Here is a 17330-nt window from a genome sequence, read left to right on the forward strand (position 1 = left end):
TTCAGATCTGGTTTTAATCCAGTCGAGAACCAGTTCAGACCTGGTTCAGATCTGGTTTGAATCCATTTAAAGAGACCAGTTCAGACCTGGTTCAGATCCGGTTTAAATCCAGTCGAGACCAGTTCGGACCTGGTTCAGATCTGGTTTAAATCCAGTCGAGAACCAGTTCAGACCTGGTTCAGATCTGGTTTAAATCCATTTAAACCAGATCTGGTTTAAATCCTGTTGAGACCAGTTCAGACCTGGTTCAGATCTGTTTCAAATCCAGTTGAGACCAGTTCAGACCTGGTTCAGATCTGGTTTAAATCCAGTTCAGACCTGGTTCAGATCTGGTTTAAATCCAGTCGAGAACCATTTCAGACCAGGTTCAGATCTGGTTTAAATCCAGTCGAGACCAGTTCAGACCTGGTTCAGATCTGGTTTAAATCCAGTCGAGACCAGTTCAGACCTGCTTCAGATCTGGTTCAAATCCAGTTGAGACAAGTTAAGACCTGGTTCAGATCTGGTTTAAATCCAGTCGAGAACCAGTTCAGACCTGGTTCAGATCTGGTTTAAATCCATTTAAACCTACATCTGGTTTAACTCCAGTTGACACCAGTCCGGACCTGGTTCAGATCCAGTTGAGATCAGTTCAGACCCGGTTCAGGTCTGGTTTAAATCCAGTTCAGACCTGGTTCAGATCTGGTTTAAATCCAGTTCAGACCAGTTCAGACCTGGTTCAGATCTGGTTTAAATCCAGTTCAGACCAGTTCAGACCTGGTTCAGATCTGGTTTAAATCCAGTTCAGACCTGTTTCAGATCTGGTTTAAATCCAGTTCAGACCAGTTCAGACCTGTTTCAGATCTGGTTTAAATCCAGTTCAGACCAGTTCAGACCTGGTTCAGATCTGGTTTAAATCCAGTTGAGACCAGTTCAGACCTGGTTCAGATCTGGTTTAAATCCAGTTCAGACCAGTTCAGACCTGGTTCAGATCTGGTTTATATCCAGTTGAGACCAGTTCAGACCTGGTTCAGATCTGGTTTATATCCAGTTGAGACCAGTTCAGACCTGATTCAGATCTGGTTTATATCCAGTCGAGAACCAGTTCAGACCTGGTTCAGATCTGGTTTAAATCCAGTCGAGAACCAGTTCAGACCTGGTTCAGATCTGGTTTAAATCCAGTCGAGAACCAGTTCAGACCTGGTTCAGATCTGGTTTAAATCCAGTTCAGACCTGGTTCAGATCTGGTTTAAATCCAGTCGAGAACCAGTTCAGACCTGGTTCAGATCTGGTTTAAATCCATTTAAACCCAGATCTGGTTTAAATCCAGTTCAGACCAGTTCAGACCTGGTTCAGATCTGGTTTAAATCCAGTTCAGACCAGTTCGGATCTGGTTCAGAAATGTTCCTCTGTTTTGTTCTGAAACTTTGACTTCAGCATTACAGCATAAAGACTTCCTGGAACAATATTCTATTCTATTTTAGTCATTGAGACACTTTTATCCAAAGCGACTTACATCAGAGTGAGAACAACACAAGCAGGAAATCAGACAGTAGAGGACATGGTAGGAAGGTGCTGGTGGACTGTCCAGTTGGACGCAGGTCCTTCCAGAAAGCTTTAGGCTTTTTAATTTTAATTTGTTTGTTTACTCCCTTCCCACGGTTATGTCTCAATGTGAGCGCTGAAACACAGTCATTGGTCCATCCTGGTGCCGCTCTGTTAACCCCGCCCTGGACGGCAGAACAAGCAGCACAGCCAATAGGACAGGGGTGGGCAGCAGTTGCCATAGCGATGGAAGCGCGGCTCGGCCAAACCCCCATGTGACCAGTCTTCCTCTGCAACCTCCTTAGAGAGCCACAGCTTGCCATCCTGGGCTGTCGCTCCTTCCCTGCGACTGGAGCTCCAAGATGACGAGGAACAGGAGGAGGTGCAGGTCTGCTGGGCTTTGACTCCCAGAAAGGAGGCCAAATCTAGGTCCAGACCTGCTGCGCCTCCTCTGGGCCGGGGCGTGTTCTGTCGACACTGAGGACATGGGATCCACACCTGTGGCGTAGTGAAGACAGCCATCACTTCAGGTGTCCAACTGCTGCTACACCTGGACCTGCTACACCTGGACCTGCTACACCTGGATCTGCTACACCTGGACCTGCTACACCTGGACCTGCTACACCTGGACCTGCAACACCTGGACCTGCAACACCTGGACCTGCTACACCTGGACCTGCTACACCTGGACCTGCTACACCTGGACTTGCTACACCTGGACCTGCAACACCTGGACCTGCTACAGCTGGACCTGCTACACCTGGACCTGCTACACCTGGACCTGCTACACCTGGACCTGCTACACCTGGATCTGCTACACCTGGACCTGCTACACCTGGACCTGCTACACCTGGACCTGCAACACCTGGACCTGCTACACCTGGACTTGCTACACCTGGACCTGCTACACCTGGACCTGCTACACCTGGACCTGCTACACCTGGACTTGCTACACCTGGACCTGCAACACCTGGACCTGCTACAGCTGGACCTGCTACACCTGGACCTGCTACAGCTGGATCTGCTACACCTGGACCTGCAACACCTGGACCTGCTACACCTGGACCTGCAACACCTGGACCTGCTACACCTGGACTTGCTACACCTGGACCTGCTACACCTGGACCTGCAACACCTGGACCTGCTACACCTGGACCTGCAACACCTGGACCTGCAACACCTGGACCTGCTACACCTGGACTTGCTACACCTGGACCTGCTACACCTGGACCTGCTACACCTGGACTTGCTACACCTGGACCTGCAACACCTGGACCTGCTACAGCTGGACCTGCTACACCTGGACCTGCTACAGCTGGATCTGCTACACCTGGACCTGCAACACCTGGACCTGCTACAGCTGGACCTGCAACACCTGGACCTGCTACACCTGGACCTGCAACACCTGGACCTGCAACACCTGGACCTGCTACACCTGGACCTGCAACACCTGGACCTGCAACACCTGGACCTGCTACACCTGGACCTGCTATACCTGGACCTGCAACACCTGGACCTGCTACAGCTGGATCTGCTACACCTGGACCTGCTACACCTGGACCTGCTATACCTGGACCTGCAACACCTGGACCTGCTACAGCTGGATCTGCTACACCTGGACCTGCTACACCTGGACCTGCTACAGCTGGACCTGCTACACCTGGACCTGCTACACCTGGACCTGCTACACCTGGACCTGCAACACCTGGACCTGCTACAGCTGGACCTGCTACACCTGGACCTGCTACAGCTGGACCTGCTACAGCTGGACCTGCTACACGTGGACCTGCTACACCTGGACCTGCTACACCTGATCTGCTGCTACACCTGGACCTGCTGCTACACCTGGATCTGCTGCTACACCTGGATCTGCTGCTACACCTGGACCTGCTGCACCTGGACCTGCTGCTACACCTGATCTGCTGCTACACCTGGATCTGCTGCTACACCTGGACCTGCTACACCTGGACCTGCTACAGCTGGACCTGCTACACGGGGACCTGCTACACCTGGACCTGCTATACCTGGACCTGCAACACCTGGACCTGCTACACCTGGACCTGCTACACCTGGACCTGCTACACCTGGATCTGCTACACCTGGACCTGCTACAGCTGGACCTGCAACACCTGGACCTGCTACAGCTGGACCTGCAACACCTGGATCTGCTACACCTGGACCTGCTACACCTGGATCTGCTACACCTGGACCTGCTACACCTGGATCTGCTACACCTGGACCTGCTACACCTGGATCTGCTACACCTGGACCTGCTACACCTGGATCTGCTACACCTGGACCTGCTACACCTGGATCTGCTACACCTGGACCTGCAACACCTGGACCTGCAACACCTGGACCTGCTACACCTGGACCTGCTACACCTGGACCTGCTACACCTGGATCTGCTACACCTGGACCTGCTACAGCTGGACCTGCTACACCTGGACCTGCTACAGCTGGACCTGCTACACCTGGATCTGCTACACCTGGACCTGCTACACCTGGATCTGCTACACCTGGACCTGCTACAGCTGGACCTGCTACACCTGGACCTGCTACACCTGGATCTGCTGATACACCTGGACCTGCTACACCTGGACCTGCTACACCTGGACCTGCTACACCTGGACCTGCTACACCTGGATCTGCTACACCTGGACCTGCTACAGCTGGACCTGCTACACCTGGACCTGCTACAGCTGGACCTGCTACACCTGGATCTGCTACACCTGGACCTGCTACACCTGGATCTGCTACACCTGGACCTGCTACAGCTGGACCTGCTACACCTGGACCTGCTACACCTGGATCTGCTGATACACCTGGACCTGCTACAGCTGGACCTGCTACAGCTGGACCTGCTACACCTGGATCTGCTGATACACCTGGATCTGCTACACCCGAAACTGCTGCGACACCTGGATCTGCTACACCTGAAACTACTATGACACCTGGATCTGCTGATACACCTGGACCTGCTACACGGGGACCTGCTACACGTGGACCTGCTACACCTGGATCTGCTGATACACCTGGACCTGCTACACGGGGACCTGCTACACGTGGACCTGCTACACCTGGATCTGCTGCTACACCTGGATCTGCTGCGACACCTGGATCTGCTAAAGCCAAAACTGCTGCGACACCTGGACCTGCTACACCTGTTACTGCTGCTACACCTGTACCTGCTACACCTGTACCTGCTACACCTGTACCTGCTGCTACACCTGTTACTGCTGCGACACCTGGATCTGCTGATACACCTGGACCTGCAACACCTGGACCTGCTGCTACCTGGATCTGCTACACTTTTACCTGAACTGGTATTGGTGAACTTAAGCTGTCAAATGGTCCCAAAGACCCGCTTTAAAACCAGAGGTGATTTGTCCTTTCAGGCAGTTGCTCCAAAACTGTGGAATGCCCTGCCTTTTTCCCTCCGTGAGATTGAAACTGTTGATTCTTTCAAAAAGCAGCTGAAGACGTATTTATTTAGACAAGCTTTTAGTTGACTGTCTTCTACAGATACAGATTTTTCAAATGTACATTTGTTTATTTTTGTGTTGTTGCTGTTCCCCTTTGCACTCTGTGAAGCACTTTGTGATTTTATTTCTGTGAAAGGTGCTATATAAATAAAATTTCTTCTTCTTCTTCAAAAATTCAATGGGAGGAAAACCTCAGGTAAGTTGATTATGTCAGAGATCACCTGCTCCACCTGGATCTGCTACACCTGAAACTACTGTGACACCTGGATCTGCTAAAGCCAAAACTGCTGCGACACCTGTACCTGCTACACCTGTTACTGCTGCTACACCTGTACCTGCTACACCTGTTACTACTGCTACACCTGTTACTGCTGCGACACCTGTATCTACTACACCTGTTACTGCTGCTACACCTGTTACTGCTGCTACACCTGTACCTGCTACACCTGGTACTGCTGTGACACCCGTACCTGCTACACCTGTTACTGCTGCTACACCTGGTACTGCTGCGACACCTGTATCTACTACACCTGTTACTGCTGCTACACCTGTTACTGCTGCTACACCTGTACCTGCTACACCTGTAACTGCTGCTACACCTGTTACTGCTGCTACACCTGTACCTGCTACACCTGGTACTGCTGCGACACCTGTACCTGCTACACCTGGTACTGCTGCTACACCTGGTACTGCTGCGACACCTGTATCTACTACACCTGTTACTGCTGCTACACCTGTTACTGCTGCTACACCTGTACCTGCTACACCTGTAACTGCTGCTACACCTGTTACTGCTGCTACACCTGTACCTGCTACACCTGGTACTGCTGCGACACCCGTACCTGCTACACCTGTTACTGCTGCTACACCTGTACCTGCTACACCTGTTACTGCTGCTACACCTGTAACTGCTGCTACACCTGTTACTGATGCGACACCTGTATCTACTACACCTGTTACTGCTGCTACACCTGTTACTGCTGCTACACCTGTACCTGCTACACCTGGTACTGCTGTGACACCCGTACCTGCTACACCTGTACCTGCTGCTACACCTGGTACTGCTGTGACACCCGTACCTGCTACACCTGTTACTACTGCTACACCTGGTACTGCTGTGACACCCGTACCTGCTACACCTGTTACTGCTGTGACACCCGTACCTGCTACACCTGGTACTGCTGCTACACCTGTACCTGCTACACCTGTTACTGCTGCTACACCTGTACCTGCTACACCTGTTACTGCTGCTACACCTGTTACTACTGCTACACCTCGTACTGCTGTGACACCCGTACCTGCTACACCTGTTACTACTGCTACACCTGTTACTGCTGCTACACCTGTACCTGCTACACCTGTTACTGCTGCTACACCCGTACCTGCTACACCTGTTACTACTGCTACACCTGGTAATGCTGTGACACCCGTACCTGCTACACCTGTTACTGCTGCTACACCTGTTACTGCTGTGACACCTGGTACTGCTGCTACACCTGTACCTGCTACACCTGTTACTGCTGCTACACCTGGTACTGCTGCTACACCTGTACCTGCTACACCTGTTACTGCTGCTACACCTGTACCTGCTACACCTGTTACTGCTGCTACACCTGTTACTGCTGTGACACCTGGTACTGCTGCTACACCTGGTACTGCTGCTACACCTGTACCTGCTACACCTGTTACTGCTGCGACACCTGTACCTGCTACACCTGTTACTACTGCTACACCTGTTACTGCTGCGACACCTGTACCTGCTACACCTGTTACTACTGCTACACCTGTTACTGCTGCGACACCTGTACCTGCTACACCTGTTACTGCTGCTACACCTGTACCTGCTACACCTGTTACTGCTGCTACACCTGTTACTGCTGCGACACCTGTACCTGCTACACCTGTTACTGCTGCTACACCTGTACCTGCTACACCTGTTACTGCTGCTACACCTGTTACTGCTGCGACACCTGTACCTGCTACACCTGTTACTACTGCTACACCTGTTACTGCTGCTACACCTGTTACTGCTGCTACACCTGTACCTGCTACACCTGTTACTGCTGCTACACCTGTTACTGCTGCTACACCTGTACCTGCTACACCTGGTACTGCTGCTACACCTGTACCTGCTACACCTGTTACTGCTGCTACACCTGTACCTGCTACACCTGTTACTGCTGCTACACCTGTACCTGCTACACCTGTTACTGCTGCTACACCTGGTACTGCTGCTACACCTGTACCTGCTACACCTGTTACTGCTGCTACACCTGTTACTGCTGTGACACCTGGTACTGCTGCTACACCTGTACCTGCTACACCTGTTACTGCTGCGACACCTGTACCTGCTACACCTGTTACTGCTGCGACACCTGTACCTGCTACACCTGTTACTACTGCTACACCTGTACCTGCTACACCTGTTACTGCTGCTACATCTGTTACTGCTGCGACACCTGTACCTGCTACACCTGTTACTACTGCTACACCTGTTACTGCTGCGACACCTGTACCTGCTACACCTGGTACTGCTGCTACACCTGTACCTGCTACACCTGTTACTGCTGCTACACCTGTACCTGCTACACCTGTTACTGCTGCTACACCTGTACCTGCTACACCTGTTACTGCTGCTACACCTGGTACTGCTGCTACACCTGTACCTGCTACACCTGTTACTGCTGCTACACCTGTTACTGCTGTGACACCTGGTACTGCTGCTACACCTGTACCTGCTACACCTGTTACTGCTGCGACACCTGTACCTGCTACACCTGTTACTGCTGCGACACCTGTACCTGCTACACCTGTTACTACTGCTACACCTGTACCTGCTACACCTGTTACTGCTGCTACATCTGTTACTGCTGCGACACCTGTACCTGCTACACCTGTTACTACTGCTACACCTGTTACTGCTGCGACACCTGTACCTGCTACACCTGTTACTACTGCTACACCTGTTACTGCTGTGCCACCTGTACCTGCTACACCTGTTACTACTGCTACACCTGTTACTGCTGTGACACCTGTACCTGCTACACCTGTTACTGCTGCTACACCTGTTACTGCTGTGACACCTGTTACTGCTGCTACACCTGTTACTGCTGCTACACCTGTACCTGCTACACCTGTTACTGCTGCTACACCTGTACCTGCTACACCTGTTACTGCTGTGACACCCGTACCTGCTACACCTGTTACTGCTGCTACACCTGTACCTGCTACACCTGTTACTACTGCTACACCTGTACCTGCTACACCTGTTACTGCTGCTACACCTGTAACTGCTGCTACACCTGTTACTGATGCGACACCTGTATCTACTACACCTGTTACTGCTGCTACACCTGTTACTGCTGCTACACCTGTACCTGCTACACCTGGTACTGCTGTGACACCCGTACCTGCTACACCTGTACCTGCTGCTACACCTGGTACTGCTGTGACACCCGTACCTGCTACACCTGTTACTACTGCTACACCTGGTACTGCTGTGACACCCGTACCTGCTACACCTGTTACTGCTGTGACACCCGTACCTGCTACACCTGTTACTGCTGCTACACCTGTACCTGCTACACCTGTTACTGCTGCTACACCTGTACCTGCTACACCTGTTACTGCTGCTACACCTGTTACTACTGCTACACCTCGTACTGCTGTGACACCCGTACCTGCTACACCTGTTACTACTGCTACACCTGTTACTGCTGCTACACCTGTACCTGCTACACCTGTTACTGCTGCTACACCCGTACCTGCTACACCTGTTACTACTGCTACACCTGGTAATGCTGTGACACCCGTACCTGCTACACCTGTTACTGCTGCTACACCTGTTACTGCTGCTACACCTGTTACTGCTGTGACACCTGGTACTGCTGCTACACCTGTACCTGCTACACCTGTTACTGCTGCTACACCTGGTACTGCTGCTACACCTGTACCTGCTACACCTGTTACTGCTGCTACACCTGTTACTGCTGTGACACCTGGTACTGCTGCTACACCTGGTACTGCTGCTACACCTGTACCTGCTACACCTGTTACTGCTGCGACACCTGTACCTGCTACACCATTTACTACTGCTACACCTGTTACTGCTGCGACACCTGTACCTGCTACACCTGTTACTACTGCTACACCTGTTACTGCTGCGACACCTGTACCTGCTACACCTGTTACTGCTGCTACACCTGTACCTGCTACACCTGTTACTGCTGCTACACCTGTTACTGCTGCGACACCTGTACCTGCTACACCTGTTACTACTGCTACACCTGTTACTGCTGCTACACCTGTACCTGCTACACCTGTTACTGCTGCTACACCTGTTACTGCTGCGACACCTGTACCTGCTACACCTGTTACTACTGCTACACCTGTTACTGCTGCTACACCTGTTACTGCTGCTACACCTGTACCTGCTACACCTGTTACTGCTGCTACACCTGTTACTGCTGCTACACCTGTACCTGCTACACCTGTTACTGCTGCTACACCTGTACCTGCTACACCTGTTACTGCTGCTACACCTGTACCTGCTACACCTGTTACTGCTGCTACACCTGTACCTGCTACACCTGTTACTGCTGCTACACCTGGTACTGCTGCTACACCTGTACCTGCTACACCTGTTACTGCTGCTACACCTGTTACTGCTGTGACACCTGTTACTGCTGCTACACCTGTACCTGCTACACCTGTTACTGCTGCGACACCTGTACCTGCTACACCTGTTACTGCTGCGACACCTGTACCTGCTACACCTGTTACTACTGCTACACCTGTACCTGCTACACCTGTTACTGCTGCTACATCTGTTACTGCTGCGACACCTGTACCTGCTACACCTGTTACTACTGCTACACCTGTTACTGCTGCGACACCTGTACCTGCTACACCTGGTACTGCTGCTACACCTGTACCTGCTACACCTGTTACTGCTGCTACACCTGTACCTGCTACACCTGTTACTGCTGCTACACCTGTACCTGCTACACCTGTTACTGCTGCTACACCTGGTACTGCTGCTACACCTGTACCTGCTACACCTGTTACTGCTGCTACACCTGTTACTGCTGTGACACCTGTTACTGCTGCTACACCTGTACCTGCTACACCTGTTACTGCTGCGACACCTGTACCTGCTACACCTGTTACTGCTGCGACACCTGTACCTGCTACACCTGTTACTACTGCTACACCTGTACCTGCTACACCTGTTACTGCTGCTACATCTGTTACTGCTGCGACACCTGTACCTGCTACACCTGTTACTACTGCTACACCTGTTACTGCTGCGACACCTGTACCTGCTACACCTGTTACTACTGCTACACCTGTTACTGCTGTGCCACCTGTACCTGCTACACCTGTTACTACTGCTACACCTGTTACTGCTGTGACACCTGTACCTGCTACACCTGTTACTGCTGCTACACCTGTTACTGCTGTGACACCTGTACCTGCTACACCTGTTACTGCTGCTACACCTGTTACTGCTGCTACACCTGTACCTGCTACACCTGTTACTGCTGCTACACCTGTACCTGCTACACCTGTTACTGCTGTGACACCCGTACCTGCTACACCTGTTACTGCTGCTACACCTGTACCTGCTACACCTGTTACTACTGCTACACCTGTTACTGCTGTGACACCTGTACCTGCTACACCTGTTACTACTGCTACACCTGTTTCCTGCTGCAACACCTGGATCTGCTACACCTGTTACTGCTGTGACACCCGTACCTGCTACACCTGTTACTACTGCTACACCTGTACCTGCTACATCTGTTACTGCTGCGACACCTGTACCTGCTACACCTGTTACTACTGCTACACCTGTTCCTGCTGCGACACCTGTACCTGCTACACCTGTTACTACTGCTACACCTGTTACTGCTGTGCCACCTGTACCTGCTACACCTGTTACTACTGCTACACCTGTTACTGCTGTGCCACCTGTACCTGCTACACCTGTTACTGCTGCTACACCTGTTACTGCTGTGACACCTGTACCTGCTACACCTGTTACTGCTGCTACACCTGTTACTGCTGCTACACCTGTACCTGCTACACCTGTACCTGCTACACCTGTTACTGCTGCTACACCTGTACCTGCTACACCTGTTACTGCTGTGACACCCGTACCTGCTACACCTGTTACTGCTGCTACACCTGTACCTGCTACACCTGTTACTACTGCTACACCTGTTACTGCTGTGACACCTGTACCTGCTACACCTGTTACTACTGCTACACCTGTTTCCTGCTGCAACACCTGGATCTGCTACACTTGAGCTATTTTACCTGAGCTGGTTTTGGTGAACTTAAGCTGCCAACAATTCAATGTGAGGAAAACCTCAGGTAAGTTGATTATGTCAGAGATCACCTGTTCATTAATGACTGTATCCAGTCTCCTCAGACATGCCTGGCAGAAAGCATGGCCGCAGTGCAGTCGCCGTGGCAACCGGGTTACAAGGTCATAGCTGCCAAAGCACACAATGCACACCAGGTCCTGCCTCCTCAGTGACATCACTTTCTCCATGGTAGCAGAGGAGTGGGGAGGAGGGAGAGGCTGACAGGTAACCTCTTCTTCCTCTGCCTCCTCTCCCGCATCTTTTCTTCTGTCATGTGACATTTTCCTCTGACTGGAAGAGAAGAGAAGTTATGTTCAGTCTTCAAGTTACTGGGACCACATGGTAGTTTGACTAGGGCCAGATGGGAGCTGAACCATACTGGAAAGCTGACAGAAAACCTTCAGAACTGTCAGATAGCCAGCAAACCCTATTCTGAACTAGCGATGGGCAGATTGATTCAAATAGCAAAATAATAATACCAATGATAGTCTAAATAACTAGTTGCAGTGGAAAAGGATTAGCCGCTTTCATTCCCTGGTTCTGAATAACACCACAAAAATTCCCGGAAAAAGACCTGAAAGGAGCTGAGGAACACATGCAGAATACCTAAAGAACACATGTAGAATATCTGAGGAACACATGTAGAATACCTGAGGGACACATGTAAAATATCTGAGGAACACATGTAGAATACCTGAGGGACACATGTAAAATATCTGAGGGACACATGTAGAATACCTGAGGGACACATGTAAAATATCTGAGGAACACATGTAGAATACCTGAGGGACACATGTAAAATATCTGAGGAACACATGTAGAATACCTGAGGGACACATGTAAAATATCTGAGGAACACATGTAGAATACCTGAGGAACACATGTAGAATACCTGAGGAACACATGTAGAATATCTGAGGAACACATGTAGAATACCTGAGGAACACATGTAGAATACCTGAGGGACACATGTAGAATACCTGAGGGACACATGTAAAATATCTGAGGAACACATGTAGAATACCTGAGGGACACATGTAAAATATCTGAGGAACACATGTAGAATACCTGAGGAACACATGTAGAATACCTGAGGAACACATGTAGAATACCTGAGGAACACATGCAGAATACCTAAAGAACACATGTAGAATACCTAAAGAACATGTAGAATACCTGAGGAACACATGTAGAATACCTGAAAAAACTTATGTAGAATACCTAAAGGACACATGTCGAATACCTGAGGAACACATGCAGAATACCTAAAGAAAACATGTAGAATACCTGAGGAACACATGTAGAATACCTTAAGAACATGCAGAATACCTGAGGAACACATGTAGAATACCTTAAGAACATGCAGAATACCTGAGGAACACATGTAGAATACCTATGGAACACATGTACAATCCATGTCGAACACATGTAGAATACCTATGGAACACATGTAGAATATCTGTGGAACACATTTAGAATATCTGAGGAACACATGTGGAATATCTGTGGAACACATTTAGAATATCTGAGGAACACATGTGGAATATCTGTGGAACACATGTAGAATATCTGAGGAACACATGTAGAATATCTGAAGAACACATGTCGAATACCTGAGGAACACATGTAGAATATCTGAGGGACACATGCAGAATACCTGAGGAACACATGTAGAATACCTGAGGAACACATGCAGAATACCTGAGGAACACATGTAGAATACCTGAGGAACACATGTAGAATACCTGAGGAACACATGCAGAATACCTAAAGAACACATGTAGAATACCTAAAGAACATGTAGAATACCTGAGGAACACATGTAGAATACCTGAAAAAACTTATGTAGAATACCTAAAGGACACATGTCGAATACCTGAGGAACACATGCAGAATACCTAAAGAAAACATGTAGAATACCTGAGAAACACATGTAGAATACCTTAAGAACATGCAGAATACCTGAGGAACACATGTAGAATACCTTAAGAACATGCAGAATACCTGAGGAACACATGTAGAATACCTATGGAACACATGTACAATCCATGTCGAACACATGTAGAATACCTATGGAACACATGTAGAATATCTGTGGAACACATTTAGAATATCTGAGGAACACATGTGGAATATCTGTGGAACACATTTAGAATATCTGAGGAACACATGTGGAATATCTGTGGAACACATTTAGAATATCTGAGGAACACATGTAGAATATCTGAAGAACACATGTCGAATACCTGAGGAACACATGTAGAATATCTGAGGGACACATGCAGAATACCTGAGGAACACATGTAGAATACCTGAGGAACACATGTAGAATATCTGAGGGACACATGCAGAATACCTGAGGAACACATGTAGAATACCTGAGGAACACATGCAGAATACCTGAGGAACACATGTAGAATACCTGAGGGACACATGCAGAATAGCTGAGGAACACATGTAGAATACCTGAAGAACATGTAGAATACCTGTGGAACACATGTAGAATACCTGAGGAACACATGTAGAATATCTGAGGAACACATGTAGAATACCTGAAGAACATGTAGGATACCTGAGGAACCCATGTAGAATACCTGAGGAACACATGTAGAATATCTGAGGAACACATGTAGAATATCTGAGGAACACATGCAGAATACCTGAAGAACATGTAGAATACCTGTGGAACACATGTAGAATGCCTGAGGAACACATGTAGGATACCTGAAGAACATGTAGAATACCTGAGGAACACATGTAGAATATCTGAGGAACACATGTAGAATACCTGAGGGACACATGTAGAATATCTGAGGAACACATGTAGAATACCTGAAGAACATGTAAGATACCTGAGGAACACATGTAGAATACCTGAGGAACACATGTAGAATATCTGAGGAACACTTGTAGAATACCTGAAGAACATGTAGAATACCTGAGGGACACATGTAAAATATCTGAGGAACACATGTAGAATACCTGAGGAACACATGTAGAATACCTGAGGGACACATGTAAAATATCTGAGGAACACATGTAGAATACCTGAGGAACACATGTAGAATACCTGAGGAACACATGTAGAATACCTGAGGAACACATGCAGAATACCTAAAGAACACATGTAGAATACCTAAAGAACATGTAGAATACCTGAGGAACACATGTAGAATACCTGAAAAAACTTATGTAGAATACCTAAAGGACACATGTAGAATATCTGAGGAACACATGTAGAATACCTTAAGAACATGTAGAATATCCGAGAAACACATGTCGAATACCTGAGGAACACATGCAGAATACCTAAAGAAAACATGTAGAATACCTGAGGAACACATGTAGAATACCTTAAGAACATGCAGAATACCTGAGGAACACATGTAGAATACCTTAAGAACATGCAGAATACCTGAGGAACACATGTAGAATACCTTAAGAACATGCAGAATACCTGAGGAGCACATGTAGAATACCTATGGAACACATGTACAATCCATGTCGAACACATGTAGAATACCTGAGGAACACATGTAGAATATCTGAGGAACACATGTAGAATACCTGAAGAACATGTAGAATACCTGTGGAACACATGTAGAATACCTGAGGAACACATGTAGAATACCTGAGGAACACATGTAGAATACCTGAGGAACACATGTAGGATACCTGAAGAACATGTAGAATACCTGAGGAACACATGTAGAATATCTGAGGAACACATGTAGAATACCTTAGGAACACATGTAGAATACCTGAGGGACACATGTAGAATACCTGAGGAACACATGTAGAATATCTGAGGAACACATGTAGAATACCTGAGGAACACATGTAGGATACCTGAGGAACACATGTAGAATATCTGAGGAACACATGTAGAATATCTGAGGAACACATGTAGAATATCTGAGGAACACATGTAGAATACCTGAAGAACATGTAGAATACCTGTGGAACACATGTAGAATACCTGAGGAACACATGTAGAATATCTGAGGAACACATGCAGAATACCTGAAGAACATGAAGAATACCTGAGGAACACATGTAGAATACCTGAAAAAACTTATGTAGAATACCTAAAGGACACATGTCGAATACCTGAGGAACACATGCAGAATACCTAAAGAAAACATGTAGAATACCTGAGGAACACATGTAGAATACCTTAAGAACATGCAGAATACCTGAGGAACACATGTAGAATACCTTAAGAACATGCAGAATACCTGAGGAGCACATGTAGAATACCTATGGAACACATGTACAATCCATGTCGAACACATGTAGAATACCTATGGAACACATGTAGAATATCTGTGGAACACATTTAGAATATCTGAGGAACACATGTGGAATATCTGTGGAACACATTTAGAATATCTGAGGAACACATGTGGAATATCTGTGGAACACATTTAGAATATCTGAGGAACACATGTAGAATATCTGAAGAACACATGTCGAATACCTGAGGAACACATGTAGAATATCTGAGGGACACATGCAGAATACCTGAGGAACACATGTAGAATACCTGAGGAACACATGCAGAATACCTGAGGAACACATGTAGAATACCTGAGGGACACATGCAGAATAGCTGAGGAACACATGTAGAATACCTGAAGAACATGTAGAATACCTGTGGAACACATGTAGAATACCTGAGGAACACATGTAGAATATCTGAGGAACACATGTAGAATACCTGAAGAACATGTAGGATACCTGAGGAACACATGTAGAATACCTGAGGAACACATGTAGAATATCTGAGGAACACATGTAGAATATCTGAGGAACACATGCAGAATACCTGAAGAACATGTAGAATACCTGTGGAACACATGTAGAATACCTGAGGAACACATGTAGGATACCTGAAGAACATGTAGAATACCTGAGGAACACATGTAGAATATCTGAGGAACACATGTAGAATACCTGAGGGACACATGTAGAATATCTGAGGAACACATGTAGAATACCTGAAGAACATGTAAGATACCTGAGGAACACATGTAGAATACCTGAGGAACACATGTAGAATATCTGAGGAACACTTGTAGAATACCTGAAGAACATGTAGAATACCTGAGGGACACATGTAGAATACCTGAGGAACACATGTAGAATACCTGAGGAACACATGTAGAATATCTGAGGAACACATGTAGAATACCTGAGGAACACATGCAGAATACCTAAAGAACACATGTAGAATACCTAAAGAACATGTAGAATACCTGAGGAACACATGTAGAATACCTGAAAAAACTTATGTAGAATACCTAAAGGACACATGTAGAATATCTGAGGAACACATGTAGAATACCTTAAGAACATGTAGAATATCCGAGAAACACATGTCGAATACCTGAGGAACACATGCAGAATACCTAAAGAAAACATGTAGAATACCTGAGGAACACATGTAGAATACCTTAAGAACATGCAGAATACCTGAGGAACACATGTAGAATACCTTAAGAACATGCAGAATACCTGAGGAACACATGTAGAATACCTTAAGAACATGCAGAATACCTGAGGAGCACATGTAGAATACCTATGGAACACATGTACAATCCATGTCGAACACATGTAGAATACCTGAGGAACACATGTAGAATATCTGAGGAACACATGTAGAATACCTGAAGAACATGTAGAATACCTGTGGAACACATGTAGAATACCTGAGGAACACATGTAGAATATCTGAGGAACACATGCAGAATACCTGAAGAACATGAAGAATACCTGAGGAACACATGTAGAATACCTGAGGGACACATGTTGAATATCTGAGGAACACATGTAGAATACCTGAGGAACACATGTAGAATACTTGAGGAACACATGTAGAATACCTGAAGAACATGTAGAATACCTGAGGAACACATGTAGAATACCTGAGGAACACATGTAGAATATC

At 47.5% G+C, this 17330-nt stretch overlaps 1 protein-coding gene across 1 annotated transcript; it reads right to left on the bottom strand.

Moving 5' to 3' along the window:
- Positions 1-1698: 1698 nt before the first annotated feature.
- Positions 1699-11661, bottom strand: rnf224 (ring finger protein 224; the record flags this gene model as incomplete). The annotated part of the gene is made up of 2 exons (XM_079256975.1): positions 1699-2022; positions 11413-11661. 2 exons carry the CDS (start codon positions 11659-11661, stop codon positions 1699-1701), a joined length of 573 nt encoding a protein of 190 aa, XP_079113101.1.
- Between the last annotated feature and the right edge of the window lie 5669 nt (positions 11662-17330).

Source organism: Telmatherina bonti, assembly GCF_933228915.1.
Source record: "Telmatherina bonti genome assembly, chromosome: 17".
Classification (NCBI taxonomy): Eukaryota; Metazoa; Chordata; class Actinopteri; order Atheriniformes; family Telmatherinidae; genus Telmatherina; species Telmatherina bonti.